The 15,853-nt window shown below is 40.7% G+C and overlaps 1 protein-coding gene across 2 annotated transcripts in view; it reads left to right on the plus strand.

Moving 5' to 3' along the window:
* Positions 1-1,053: 1,053 nt before the first annotated feature.
* Positions 1,054-15,853, plus strand: part of GRAMD2B (GRAM domain containing 2B) — a 32,637-nt gene continuing 17,837 nt past the window's right edge. The window contains exons 1-2 of one of the 2 annotated variants that reach the window (XM_083816887.1): positions 1,054-1,396; positions 14,771-14,893. In XM_083816887.1, coding sequence (XP_083673013.1) covers positions 1,305-1,396; positions 14,771-14,893 — 215 coding nt within the window. In that variant the 5' untranslated portion in view covers positions 1,054-1,304. The remainder of the gene's footprint in view (positions 1,397-14,770; positions 14,894-15,853) is intronic. The other variant, XM_083816888.1, reaches the window with a different exon arrangement.

Raw genomic sequence — 15,853 nt, forward strand, 5'->3', positions numbered from 1 at the left:
TGGTGACAGAGGGAATGCCAAACCAGCTCAGGTGCTGCACAGGGGAGGATAAGGCAGCAAAGTTTCACAGATACAGAACCTAACAGGTTAGGGTAATGTTTCCTATAACTACAGCTCATTTGTTTTTCTACACATGCCTTCATTTTCACATTGTTATACATAAATATTAGTTAACGGTTTCTCCCAGAAATACAACTATTTAAAAATTCTTACTTTCCACACAGCTTGGTGCATAGAGTTTACATTTTATAGGACTGGAGCTAGCAAAACTCATCTAGTCTAGTTAAGACCAGAAATTAATCTCACATTTTCTGCAGGATGTCCAACCAGTTTTGGCAGTCCTGATCCTTTTAACCTTTGACGCTTGTTTTTCTTTAGCCATTTCCTGAATATATTGCAACATTACATAATGCTTAGTTCTTTCACTTTTCAAAATACTGTGCAAGTGTCAACCATCTATGAATCTTATTAATGCCACTGGATGATACATTAGCATCTATATCCTACTCTGATATCCACAAAGAGACCACAGTTCTGTATGTGTTTTGCCCTTACCTCCCGCGAATCTGGTGGCTGAGATGGGTGTAGGTGAAGAAAATGTGATAAACCTATTATTAATTCCATTGATATATTCTAATGCATTAAGCCATGAAAATTGACCTTTTCCTAGAGATGTTATTTTGAACTTTCATTCCAAGGTTGGCCTTTTTTAGATTACGTCCCTAAAACCACAGACTCTGTCCTTCTGCGTTGCAGTGCTTCGTGGAAACACTAGTTCCTCAAACTGAACTATTTGTCAGGTTTTAACCAGATAAGGAAAGCATTTTCCCCCATACGTGTGTGCTCATATTTCGTGCCTGCCACGCAAGATGGCTTGCACCAAACTCTGCCGGGCTGCAAGCAAGTGCCCCCTCGACCTGACGAGCACCGGGTGGGGGGTGGAAGCTGTTACTTTTTGTCTGATTTTACACAACACTCGGTGATTTACCGGGGCTGACAAACCAGCCGTAAAAGAAAGGAAAGCGAAAATCCCAGGGGAAGCTGGCAGGTGGAAGGAATATCCAACCGGGGGGAGGCCGGCTAGCCCGGTCCCGGGCCGCCCCTCAGCGCCTCCCCTCAACGCCTCCACACGCGTACAAAGCCCCGCGGAGGCCATTTGCTCGTTCAGCCTCCGTAACACCGTATCCGCCTCCTCACCGCCCGCCCCGGGGCGGGGGCAGCACGGCCCGGCCCTGCCAGGCCCGGCCCAGCCCGACCGGCAAGCGGCGGCTGATCGCCGAGAGGCAGCGGGCAGAGCCGTGCCCATGGTGCTCATGACAGAGCAGCGCTGCGAGGCGGAGGAGCCGAAGGCTGGGCGGGCCGGCGGCAGGCGGGAAGGCAGGGGCGCCCTGCGGCTGTGAGTAGCGGGGAGCCCCGGCCTCTGCTCGGGACGGGAGATGTAGGGGAGGCGGGACGGGTCCCTGGCTAGCCCGGGAGGGAGGTGGCGAGTGCCCCCGGCCACTTGCCACCCCGCGGTGATGGCCGTCGATGTGCGAGGAGTTTGGCACCGGGGAAAGAAGGCGCTGGAAAACCCGCAGCTTTTCGCCAAGAAGGGGGCGTAGGGCGGGGAGTCGCTTTCTCCCTTTCTTTGGGGGTTTTCCTCCCGGAAGAAAACTCTGCACAAAGATTTAATCTTAAACAGACTCCAAGAGAGCAACTTACCAGCAACTGGCGCCTTTTCTGGAAAGAAAGTCTGCAGAGGTCTGTGGGTTTGGTTCTTTTTTGCGTTGTGTCCCTGATCCCCAAGCAGCTGTATCCCCAAAATACATATCACGGTGAAATCTGTTGCCAGAAATAACTTTCTGGTTGGAGAGCAGCAATAACCCAGGTTTCTTCTGAATGTCCTTTGTCCCATGTGGTGTAGCCACATCAGAGACTTCACGTAACAAGGGAGGTGTAGCTCCCCAAACTTCAGAGCCCTCTTACTTCGAGCCTTGGGTCCTGATCCCCACCACAGAACTGTGCCAATGAACCTAACAAAGCTTTTCAGGTATACAAGATCCATATCTGATTCCGTGCTTAAGAATGGGGCCAGGAATCTGATGATTTAGAGAGAATTTATCATCAGATTTTTTACATGATGCTCTTCTTTGTCCTCAAGCATTTAATCTTTCAGAGTTGGATCTAGTGTGCTTTGAGAAGTGAGGTTAGTCTTAACCAGTGTCATAAATGGAGAAGTCTCCCTAACTACAGCCCTTTTCCTAGCCCTCAGCTTCTGCTGTTCAGAAGAATGTAGGTGTCGTGTGGGGGGCAGCATGGTGGTCTTTGGCTACAAAGTTTTCAGCAATTCTAACCTGGGCAGCAGGAGGGTAAAAACACCCGGCGTTGTGGAATACAGTGGAAGATGTTGAAATGTTTTGTCATAAACTAGAGAATCACTTAAACATTTCACAGCTGGAAACAAAGTTAGAATTTATTTGCCAATCCTACTTTAACTGAGAAGTGGATCCCTGAAGAAGCATTGTGTTTATTTGATGGTGACTTAACGTCAGAAACTAAGTAACTTTGGTTTGTTTGAAGTTAATCTGCAGGTGGGATTGTTCAGATGAAGAACAAGGGCCGTGACTTGGTTTTGTTTCACTCGGAGCTGAGCTAGCAAAAGTTAAATCACTGAAGATTTTTTTTTTTTGAAATATCTTAAATAAGCGTGTGCATGTCAGGGTGGGAGGGTGGGGTGTTCTTTCCCTTCATGTACTTCCAGGAAACAGTGTGCAACCAACAGGGCTCGTGCTGGCTTCTGCTTGAAAAAAAAAAATCCTTGCAGAATTGTGGAGGCTCATGGAATCTTTTAGCATTTTCCAATGCACAGGGGAGAGAGATTTATGTATATGCTAATATGCACTTCCCAAAGGAATGCCTAAAATGTTGTTCAGTTTAGAGATGGACTTTGTGGCTCCATAAGCTTCCTCCAGCATAACAGTTCCCTGGAGGATAGGTTCCTGTGACAGATTGAAGCTGTACAAGTATCCATTTATTTATTTATTTATTTATTTATTTTGTTTCAAGGTTAAATCTGAGAAGATTATCTGCTAGTGACTCAGGAAACTTTACACAGAGTTAAATACATTCGTATAGATGTAGAAAATGGACTTCTCTAGCATATTTGGTGACACGCATGTCTTCTTTGCAAAGCATGCAGCTCATCTCTGGGGCTTGAACAACCCCAGAGGTATCACTGAACGGAAGATGTGTGCTGTCATTATCCACATCCAAAATAGTGGTGCATGGAAAGTTCATCATTAAATGGAGTTCTTCCCAAGTGAGCCAAAAGTTCATGATCAGAAAACACCTTCCAGGTGGTCTTCAATGACCACTATGTTCTAGGATGGCCTGGCACCAAAAGAGAGTTAACCATTGTGTTGTCTTCAGAAGACATTTATTTCTCTGACTTGTGGTGTGTTATTTGGGACATTTGTGGTGGTGCTCAGCTTGTCTAAGGAGCTGTTAGCCGTACTGCAGGGACTGCTGGTGGAACAGAAGTTGTATCTCTGAAAACAAAAGGCAGTGTATTAAAGAGAAGTGGCAGAGGTGTAATAAGGAGCACTTCATATTCAGTGTCAGCATCCTTCTCATCTCACACATACTTGTTTCTGGTCAGTTAGGGTAATATTTTCTGGTTTCCACTACAGGCAGTATTTGTCCTGAGACCATTAAGTCTGTCTATGTGAGGGCAGGGTACTGAGTGACTGAATGGTAAGATATTGCTAACATTAAGTGGCATGTTCTGTCCTCTTACAGTTGCCGGCACAAGGTAATGTCCAGTTAATTTAAAGAAATGAAGAGCTGAGGCTTTGAAAGATGTAGAATCTTTTAGATTTTTTTTTTTTTTTGAGCTAAAATAGGTTGTAGATCCTGGGGAAAATGCGCTACTGAAAGCAGTAGAAAATGCTTACAAGCAAATTATGTACTTCTGGGAAAAGACAGAAAGCGACTTTTATGGTGTTTTTCTCTGTATTATGCTGTAATAACAGATGTTAACTCATAATTATTTGTCAACTGATAAGTTAAAAGATAATTATTTGGCTGACCTGCATGTAATCACAGCACACTAACTTTTGTCTTTAATGATATTACTTGAGAGAAATAGAATATGCACAGAGGTAAGTGGAGGTTATTTATTACTCATTAAAAGCTGTATCATCTGATACAGATCAACCCCTTTCCAGCAGCTAAATTTCTGCTGTTTGTTTTTGCTGCTGTTTGTTTTTGAGGAGGAAGAAGATGTACATGTGTGCTTACATTCACATTCTGTCCTGTTAATGCATTTTAAGTATCGTATTTTTTAATTCTTCCCTCTTAGTTCTTTGTTATTCTTTAAGGGGCAATTGTACTGTGTGATCTGAAAAGAAGGCTAGGATTGCAACGTGGAACATTTAAATTTGAGGTGTGCGAGAAATGAGACTTCTGATCTGGACAACCTCCATTTGTTCATGATAATTGTTTTTAATTGCTCCTACTTTTTTCTTTTTTTTTCATACTTTAGTTAAATTATATACATGCTCTAAGTTAAAAAAAATAAAAATAAAAAATTGTGCCATGTGTAAATGCATACCTCATGAATCTGAACAGACATTTTCTTTGTACTGAAGTCCTTCACATTGGCTAGCCTGAAATACTCCCAGATCTGCTGCCCTTACTGGTTATTCGTGGTCTACCAGAACTGCTTGTTGGCAATATAATACTATTTTCAGATAAGCTTTGGCCAGTGGGATTTGTTGCTGGTGTTTGACAGGTGATGCACAAAGATGGTATCAAAGTATTTTCACCTTAAAACCATCCCCATAAATGTTGCAGTCAAGTGGTTTGAAATCATGTACTCACTTAGTGGTGTTGCTGCTGAGACCAGTGGTCTTCATGCCCCGTATGTTGCTGTTGCCTGGTCCATCTACTACGCTGATCCACTGGAAAGCTTTCACCCATGTGACCTAAGCCAAACTGAGAAAAAAAGAAGAAAACTCACAAAGCAGTTCAACTAGTGGCAGTGTTAGAGCTAGAGCTTTCCCTAACCTCTGTTTCCTTTGTGGCTGAAGGAGGTGTCAAACCCTTTGGCTAGGACAGATATAACTGGCATACCTTTTTAGACTTGTGTTACTGTTACACCTGAGACACGTTGTGTTTGGTCTGTCAGTCTTTGCAGATATTCTTTATTCTAACCAAAATTGATAGGTAGGTCTGGATCCAGCTAGGATGCTTAGCAGCGGTCTCTTCAAATACTGTCCTAATGCAGAAAGTTCCTTCTCTGAACATAACAGGAGAGTGGGACAAGCTGTTCGTGCCTGTTCCTCCACTTTTATTTTAAAATAAGTATCTTGCTTTTTCTAGATCATCTCCGAGTTACCCAAAATTAGAGACATTTTCATGTTTTCTTGCCAGAAAGTTGCAAACAAATATTTAAAACATCTGTTTTTCCTTCCTGACAGTGGAAGGAGAGTCAGTGGGAGACTCGAGGAGGACATGGGCTGCTGTTCCTGGACAGGCCACTGCACAGAGCCCTTGCCTCTTTGTAAAACAGTGTAGTGTGCTGCCTCATGCTGGGGTGCCTGTTACAGTAATGGAATTAAGTGCAGGTAGGTGGGACACCTGAATAAAAGGGAGAACCAGGATTGTAGCGTATGTACGAAGAGAACACGTTTTCCTCTTCTTAATTACCCGGTAACTGACCATCAGTTCTATACCAAAATACTTGCTTCCTTTAACTAAATCTTCTACCTGGCACTGACAGGCTTCTGCCTCCATCCTTGAAAAATATCACGCATGCCAAGGTGAGAAAGGTTAATAAACTTCCCTGAAAGAGTGGCAAGAAATAACGTGCAAGTTGCAGATAGGCAGCAGAGAAACTCAGCAGGATAGGGGAGGTAGAGGCAAGCTGACACCTTCCTCCTCTGTGGATGGATGGGCGAAGCCTTCTAGTTACTTCACTATGAAACAGCAGTTCCTGAGGCCCCACAGGAATCAGTCCTGTCTAGGTGTGTCCACTGCAAAGATCTGTTCTTGTGGGCACTTCAGTGATATAGCCTTCTGGGAATCTTGCCATAGAAGAAACTCAAAGTTTGAGAGTGCTGGGCAAATACTGGCAGATAAAATGCTACAGTTAGGTACCCTGGTAAAATGATGCAGTCTTTTCCCAGAAAAATGAGCTGCATTAACTCTGGCATTTTTTTTTCTTCGTTAAAGGATGATTTTAACTCCCTTTAAAAGGTAATCCTGCAGACTATTAATGTGTGCCCCATCAGACTGTCTAGTGGCTGTCTACCTTCTGCTTCCCTCCCCCTTGCTAGGTTTCCTAATACACCCTTTCTCCTTACTGGTAGATAATGTGTTTTTGTTTTGTTTTCTTTCTAGTTTAGGCTATTTCTAAAGATAGACCACCTACAATCTTGATAGTAGTTTTGCAGTTACCGTTTATGTTACAGTAGTTCAAGAAGAGCCATTTAGGTTTGCTCAACCTTTTTCTGGACAAGAAGGAATTTTATAGTACAAAAGTCCAGTGTATAATGAAATTGTAAGTCCATTCGACTGTGGGGAATTTTAGAATCCATGTAAATTTGCTGTAGGCCAGGTGGTGGAGGACAGCATGTGGACTGTGGAAATGCTCCACAATGTAGAGGAAGAGATTTACAAGGCATTCAGACTCTGTGTCCTGTGACACAGAAAACAGAAAGGCAGGCTGGCCTCACAGGGGTTTGGTCACCATGTGTTACATCTGGTTCTAAGAAGAATATCTTTTTCCAAGACTGTGGAAGAAAAATGGTTGTTTATATGCAGTGTCACAATCCAAGGCACTGTTGTGATTAATGCTGGTTAGGCCCATTGTGTCATCTTTGGCTAGTATTTCCTACTATGAAATAATATATTTTGTATTATGTGTATTTACATTCTTTGGGCCTGTTCCATTAACACATAGGCAAGTCTGTAAAAGAAATAGAAGTAAAAAATTAATTATGATAATGATCATCATCATCATAGATTGCAGAGATAATTATGGGAAATTCAGCATTGCCAGACCCTTGGTGAGCAGGGAGCCTCCAGTAGTTATTTTACTTTCCATCGAGGGTGGAAACTGATCAAAGCGTGGTGAAACAGGGTAGATGGACACAATTAGATAATCATTTTCATCTCAATTAGACATTAAGCCTTGATGTGTACTGTTCTTGCTGGGAATCCTGCAGCAACAAAAGTTGTAGTTGGGCATCCCTTGACATAACTTTTTTACATTTTCTGTGCTAATATAGTGTTGCCTTTTCCACAGAGAAATCTCATTGATGATTGTGGATTATCTGTTGTCAATTCCAGGTATGAAAGAAACTGCTACATGATCAAACCAAGTCATTCTTCTTTTTGTTAGTACCCTGATTAAAGAAAGAAAATGATTTTTTTCACCATACATTGATTCAGACAGTTTGCATGCAGCATATTGAGTCCATAGTTCTAAAAGAGCCATGAAACAGTGTTCTGAGCAAGTGATTCCTGTTTTATGGCTTTATTCCTTCCCCTGCCACTTAAGAAAAAGAAAGGTGTTGGTAGGATTACTCCCAAACCTCTCCTATTATCTCTAACTGTTCTGCATTCTTAATAGCAGTCACTAATATAACTGATGGTGTCTGCTGCTTTTTTTTCTTTTTTCTTTTTCTTAAATCCTAATGCAGTCTGATATAACTACTTAATTTTTATTATTATTTTTTTTTCAGAAACACAGTTAATGCTGGCAGCCAAGTCTTTTATCATGTGGAGGCATGCCGCTCCAGAGTTCTTCCTCCAAAACAGAGATGTAGCTTCAGGTAGTGAGGCCAGACCTTTGTACGTATGCTCTGGTGATCGTGCCTCAATTGTGCAGATACAGAGAGAGATCTGTATCACCTTTGCCTGAGTGACGTAGCAGATCTAATTGATATAGCCCTGCGAGGTCATACTGAACACATGGATTGTGTACAATTGCAGTATTTATTTTAATTTAATATGGTATAGAACAGTTGGTAGCCCAGGCACGTAAGTGCCTTTGTCCTCTTTTTTCTGCACCCTGAACAAACCACAGATCAGGAATTCTTTCTTCTTTCTCTTCCCTTTTTCCTGTCACCTGTGGCAGCTAAAGATAAAAATGTGGTTTAATGAAAGGCTGCACATTTCTTCTTCAATAGGAATTATAGTTCTGCTTTTTTATCTTGTTCTGGGTTAGAAGATAAGGTAGGCTAGAACTAGGAAATAGGAAAAATTTCCCAACTAAAGGCTGCCAGCCAGCTGGAGAAGGAAAAAAGCACATGCTCCTGTCCTAAGTAGAAATGAAGGAGTATCTTCCCCTGAGACCTTTTATTTATTTATTTTTTTCCCTAGAAATGTGTCTATTAAGATTTGTGTCATGTGTTTGACTTGTCTATGCCTACATTCAGATGAATATTTGTTGAGCGCCCTGCTGAGACTCCCATGAAAACTGCATCATGGGGATCTTGTGGGGTTGAGCAAAGATGTGTATGAGTGGGCTTTTGCTTTTCGAAGTGGATATCTGAAACGGAAACTCCTGACAAGACAAGAGAGCTAAATGGCTTGTGTTCCTGTGCTAGTGTTAACCTAATAAAATATCTTGTTATAGTGTATCACGTTTCAGAGCACAGGGAATTCTTTTTTTTTTTTCTTTCTAGGGAACTTGATAGCAGTCTGGTTTTGATTAGACAGGGAATACAGCCAGTTAATAATAGATGGTATTTAGAGCAGAGAATTTACATACTTGCTAGTGACGTCTGTGGTGTCACAGTGATCTTGCTGATGTCCAAGTAGTAAGGTGGTGTGAAACCTGATCTGGTCATTATGTGAAATGGCTGGTCAGTGGAGGGAAAAAAAAATGATTTCCTCTATCCTTAACAGTGTTGGAAGGTTTTTTGCTCAGTATTAACTCAAAAATTTCATTCATCCTTTTAATAAACTTATAGTTGCATAGACACCTGTAACACTCACAGGTAGTTCTATTCTTAGAAATAAGTGTGAATAGAACACAGTAAATTGTTCTGAAATAATAATTCTGAAATTCAGTACTTATATAAAAAATAAGACAATAATAATAATAAAGGCTTTAGCCATTGACAATCAATGCTAGCTGACATCAGGATTCCACCTGTGTACACAGACCAGCCACCATTATGCCATATTTGACTATGATCTAATGAGAAGAGAATTAGCCTGCACCTCGAACAACCTGAAGCAGCTGAATCTCAGCCTGGTTCGTACTTATTTGTATTAATAAATTGACCCTTTCCCTCATGGAGGATTTCACACCTCTGTTTCTTCATTAATGCTTTCCTGCTCTCTTCCATCTTGGGTGCAAATACCTCTGCTGGCTGTATATCTGTCATACAAAATACTTGAGTAAGAAATGCCATACAGCCGCTTTACCCATTTACTTTTCAGCCTTGAGTACAGGCTATATACTAAGTATGATGTCAAATTACACAAATACCAAAGATACTCTGCTGGGATACGTTATGGCTATCCTTAACATCTATTACAGCACTGTTAAAGCAGATTGCTATTCCTTTGTGAGTAAGGTAACTGTAGCTCATTTTCTTCCTGTTTTGATGATCTGTGACACTTTGTCTTAGAAAGAGGTTAAAACTTATTACTGTGAGCCATATTTCTCTAGGAGATGTACTTTCCTCCATAAACAGTGCCTTGTGCCATGTAGAGCTGGAGCATGGCTGAACAGACGGCTCTAAAATCCTTGACTTGAGCTCTGTTGATGGTTTGTACAGTACAGTTCTAATCTGCTATGAAGAGGACAATAGGAGAGTTTACAAAGGAAAAAAAAAGGTATTTTCTTCTGTCCAGGGGTGAAATAATTCAACTATAAAAGGTATGAATGCAAATTTATCAGATGAAGCACTCCAGAGTCTGATTACATGACCAAAAAAGGTTTGTTCAGGCTTGTTTGGGGTGGAAAAGAGGTTTAGTGGAATGTCAGGACATAGCTTCTGAAGGAAAATTTAAGACTTCAGCATGGGTAGGCCTGGTGAAGGGAAGGCTGAGATGATTGCTCCTTTAGGGATGTCTGTGCTGAGGCAGTGGTAGCAGCCTGAGACATGTTTAGCAATGTCCTTCCAGACATCAGCATGCTTTGCCCTGCCCCCTTGCAGTCACCTCTACTAGAAGCAGGCTGCTGGGACATTTTTAGCCTCTCCCTTTAATTTTTAGCTTCGGAAAGAGTAAGCAGTTCCTTTATCTGAACAGACTCATGTCTGCTAGTAAGAATAGCTTAAGTAACACTATTGTTATTATTTTGGCCTTTTTCACGGCTTCAATTTCTTTGACAAGTCCCTTTGATTTGTTAACATCTACTCAGTAAATCCAGTAGATACCTAAATGAGCTGAAATATACAGAATATCTTTGTATTCATGGTAAATATTTCCATGTATGTTGTACCAAGCCTGGCTGTAGACAATAGAGGTGAAGTTGCTCCATGCTCTTTTGGTCCACCTTTTGCAACAATTCAGCAGTCTAGCTGCTGCTGCAAAATTAATCCTTTTCGTATAAAAGAGATGAAGAAGGGTAACAGGGCTTCTAAGGTGACATGACAATCCAATATGTATGCCTTGTCCACAGAGGGAAGGTTGAGCAATGCTGACTGACTCCTCTTAAACTGTAGGAAAATACTGTTTTGTCTGTGGTTTTGCAAACAATCAAAATTGCAACCTCTGGGTATTCAAGATGCCTTTTTCTTTTTACATAGCTGCTGCATAATCTGTGGACTGTGGGACTGGTTTGTAACAACTTTCTTTGGCTTTCAAACTTCTTTTAGACCTGTTATCACCAGACCAAGTAGCCTGGGTTGTCTGTGTGATGGATCTGAAGAAGCTTTGTGCACAGGTGTGTGTGGATGTGGGCAATTGGAAGACAGTAACCACTAAACAGTCCTCAGGTTTTTGAGGTCTTTTACGTATGCCTGAGAAGTGTTTGGTAAGACTGTATCTGGCTTTTAAAAGCAGCAGTTATTCTTGGTTATTCTTTAAGGCTTCCTTTCCAAACTGTGGCCTATTACCACATCTCTTTTATATTACTTCGTTAGGTGTTTCTTATTCAAATGAGTTTTGAAAAGGACAAGGAAAAAATACACATTTTATAATTCTATCTTTAATTTTTGATTTCTTGAAAAATTCCCACTGAATTAATGGGACATAGCATATTTTCATAGGAGTTCTGAATTTTCCAGGTGCTGTAGAAGATTAGCTCCAAACAAGAAAAACATTTGAAGTTCAGAAAGCTTTCTGTAGTGCCAAGAGCTTGATACACCAGTCTGTCAGAAAGCTTTTATTCCACAGAAACAATTCAAATCAGACAAGATGAAGTTCCTCTGACTTTTGAAATGCGTCAACTGATAATGTACCTCTGAACACTTCAGTAGAATGAAACTTTGTTTGTTTGCCTTGGTTAATTTATTTCTTTGCATTTTCCCTTTTATGTGATTTAATCTTAAATTACCTATGTCAGTTACTGGTGTATGTTTTTAAAAGAGACGTTTTTACAAGGAGTTTAACTACACTGCTTATAACTAATGTTTATTTTATCCTTGTATCTAAGTGAAGTTGTGATCCCATAGTAAGCACAAGCCCTTGGGTTAGAAAATACTCCCTGTGACAAACTTCCTTTATGCTGGAGACAACTTTTTTCTTTTGGCTATTATTTTAAATAGGCTTAATAGTAGTATCAAGTCTATGATACATATTCAGTTTGAAAAATGTTTATTTTCGTATCAGCAAAGTCCTGATGTTTCAAACTTTACATGCTTTTCTCTGATATTTGCAAATATTCATTTACATGCAACTATTGTTAACAGTTGTATTAAGCACCATGTGATTTCTTAAGTGCCCTTGATCTTTGTTTTTGCATGGACTTCTGACTTTTGTGTTCTTTTTAGAAAGCATTTATGAATTCATACTTACACGTGAAAAATGTAAGGAGTGATTTAATTACCTTGTGGCTTGACAAAAGATAGTGTGCTGTTTTTTAGGTCATACCTCTGATCTCGACTTCTCCAGAAGGTCAACTAAAATAAGATTCTTCTGATATTTTAAAAATATCTATTAGGAAATCAGCTGCAATGTGGAGCTACAAATATCAGAAATGTAAGGACAAATCCTTATGTAGTTTTCGAAGTGGGCACACAGGAGAGGAGTGAAGGATAGATACAGCAAGACTGTCAGCTGGTAGGAATGTACCCAATTGCTACTATCAGCCGAATGTGTTTAGGAGGGTGAGTCTCCTCATCTTTGAGATGTTTTGGAGGCAGCTCTTGTTTGGGTATGTTCTCTCTGTCCTTGGCTGCAGAAGACCGTCCTGGAGAGGTGACTAGACTGACATGGTAGAGCTCAGCTTTTCCACACAGAACACTCAGTAGGATTAGTGTGGTGAGATGCCCTGGCTTTATTCCCCGTCTCTCTGGCATCTGAAAGCAGCTGGAGGGCATGAGTTTCAGACAGTAGCAATTCAGGAATAGCAGTGGTTAAGAGGGAAGGTAAGGGGCTTACCATCAGAGACAGAATAGAAAGATTCTTAGGTTTAACTGCAAAGTAGGGATTAATTTACAGGTGGTGGAAAAGTCATTTCTTTACTTTTATACAAGTAATTATCATATATGTAAATGTGAATACAAGCAATTATTACTTATCAAGTTGTAGGTAATTATACAATTAGGGGTAACAAAACATCTAACCATGCTGGTGGGTGTAAGTGAACACCAAACCCCATGGCACAGGTATTTTTTGAAACAAATTTCTGGTACAGAAGTGTGGGTGTGACACAGGCTGCTTTGATCTGCCAGGAGCATTGTCAGGTTAGAATGGCCAGCTGTCCACAGCAGTGATGAAGGATGCTGGTCAGGCTCTAGGCTCAAGCAGCTACCTCTTAAGAATATCGCTGTGTCATAGCCTTATTCACATGGGATTTTCAATGCTGCACTGCTCTTTTCAAACACAGGTGGGATTGAACCTGACAAATTTGCCTCATCTCGTTCCTCATAGCACTAATGCCTGGTATTCTCTGGCCTTCCTTGAATCCTACAAATTTGGGGAACAGAAAAATAGCAGATAGCAACACCTTAGCTAAGACATTTGTAGGATTTGCAAGCTTTTGGAATATAGGCTTGACGGGTCCATCCACTTAAAATCTCAAATGACGTAAAATCTCTTTTATTTGGGTTTTTCAGGCAAAAGACTGCGTTCCACTTAAAATCACCCCATTTAATTCTAGTGATGTTGGCTGAGACTAAAGCTGGTGTCTGGTGGTCAGGCAGGGCCAGTCCAATGAAGCAACAGGGAATCTATTTCTTTTTTTTCCTCATAGATTTTTATTAATGCTGTAACCTTTTCAAGTATATAAAAAATGTGACTTAGCATGTGTCAATTCAGTGCCCCTGTTGTGGGGAGGGTTAAGTGGTGGGGAAGGATCAGAAAGGGGAATAATTGCTGTATGTAAGCTTAAGACCCCTTGAGAACCAATCCCAGGACCAGTAAGGCAAAACTTGCCTGGCTTTGGTCCTGTTACTTTAACCTCAGTTTAGCTGTGAAGTAGGGTATTACTGAACTCGCTAGATCTCCACTAAGACATTGTGAGGACTATCTTCTGATCTTTTTTACCAAAGCATAATCAAAGCAGTGGATTTTATTATGCCCTTACTAAAAGCAAATTAAATTACTCTGGAAACCTCTGTCAGCAAAACTTTTGTCTTAGTAGGAAAAATAAATTGTTTATTGTCACGACACTGTCCCTTAATGGCAGTGGCTGTGTTGTTGCTGTAAAATTGCAGAAATTCAATACTGCAATGGAAGACTTCTGTAAATGTGCTCATTCAGACCAGGCATTTAGTTAATGGGCAACATAGTTTGTCTTTCTTTAATGTGAATATCATCCTATAATCTTGCTGAGGCTTTTGTCTGCCAAAAGAGTGTATGTGTATGTATGTCCATACATGTCATTCTTATTTTAAAGTATTGCCATTCTTCATACTCTGCTATTAATGACGTTCTTTTCCTCTAAATTTTCTTGAAATAATGTTGTATCTGAAAATGATTTAGAAGGGGATTCTGAGAAAGTGCTTTGTGTTTTGATGACACATCTCTTGGCGCTCAGACTCTGGTAGCTTAGTCTATATTTCTGAGGCAGTGCCATGTGCTCTGAAAGGACAGCACATTGTGACAGAAGTTTTGCTTTTGTAAAATCAGTGCTTTTGACGCTTTGAGAGCACCCTTCATTTGTGAAAACCATGCCAGTCAATTCTTGTGGAAAAGGTAGAGACAAAATAGTATCCAGCTTCCTCTTGGAACATTGAACCAACAATTCTCTGTTAAGCACTGCGTATTGTTATGCAGGATGTTTTTCTCCCAACGTGCCAATCAAATTAATTTCCATTAGTCATCGAGTCTAAGTACTGAATGTGGAATGCATTTTTCCGAAGCAGCACATTATCTTTGGAAAGGAAGCTAGAGCTGCAAATGTTATAAGCACTGAAATATCCTTGGCAGTATTTCAGTTTTCCTGTACTCATTGCTGAAATTCCAGTACTGGAGCTCATACCTGTTCAGATGTATAATACTGTCAAGTCAGTAGATGAACACTTTTCAGGACCTTAGCGTAAAATATGTCATAATTTTGTTCTTTAGTATATGCAATAATGTCAACATGTTGAAGTGGTATTTGACATTGTTATGAATCCTGCAAAATACATTGCTTTCTTTTTTTTTTTCCCCTCTGCAGTTCAGATGGAGAAAATGGAACAGATGAAAGAAGAAAGCCAGGAAAATCACCTACTCTGTTGCTGCAGACTCCTACTGGTGAAGTGGAACATTTTGATGACCGGAAGAAAGTTGATGTTGCTAGGTAATGGTCAGGAGCATTGTCACGTTTCTGCTAGTGAGATAATCAGAATGTTTACCATCTATTCAAGAAGCTAAACTGAAAGGCGAGATTTAACAGACATCGCAGTTGTGGGTTGCCTTGCACACGATATGAGTAAACAGGGATCAGAGCCTACATCCAGGAGCTGATATGTCATTCCCCAGAAGCAGCCAGCATAGTGGGAATATGAACTTTTGGGCTGTCTTAGTTTTCCTGTTCTAGGGAAAAATACGTTGCACTGTTCAGTGCCTCTGCTGGTTACATCTCTTTCACAGTCAGTTTGACAAGCAGAAGTCCACCACACGGTGGACTTAAATACAGGTTTTGCATCCCTTTCACTTTCAACTGAGCAGCCAATGCAAAAGTCAGCAGTCAACCTGACACTGTGGTTCTGGTCACAAGTCAGACAGTTGCAAAGCATCACTTAATTTCCTCAAGCATCTTTAAGGAGAAGGTATTTGAAGTAATATGAAAAAATTAATGAGTACTTGCTTATGTAAACCTTCCTTAGTTTTATCTCTCTCATACAACTTAACTGTGTGCTGCAGAGGGGCTGGCATAGGTTTTGTGTAAGGCTGGCTGTTCAGTTTGACTGGTACACTGCATGGAAATATATGGGGCTATCCATGTGTATGGGAGGTTTCTGCTATAAGGCATTACAGTTTTGCATAAGCATTGCAGTTTTGACTGGAAACCCCAAACCTCACAAGTTTAGGAAATGGAGAAGACTTACCATGCAAGATACGATGCAGTAATGGAAGCTTGTAGCACCTTTTTTTCCCCATGGTATTAGCACTGCTCAGCACAACACGTTCTTCCAGTCATTCAGCAGAGTTGCTGTATTGTGTTTTATCCTTCCTGCTGATCTTCACCAGTCTGCATCTGAAGGCCTCTAAAAAGAACTAACTTCTTTTGTAGCCTGTTTATACATTTTTCTTCTGT

This window comes from Anser anser, assembly GCF_964211835.1.
Source record: "Anser anser genome assembly, chromosome: Z".
NCBI classification, from domain to species: domain Eukaryota; kingdom Metazoa; phylum Chordata; class Aves; order Anseriformes; family Anatidae; genus Anser; species Anser anser.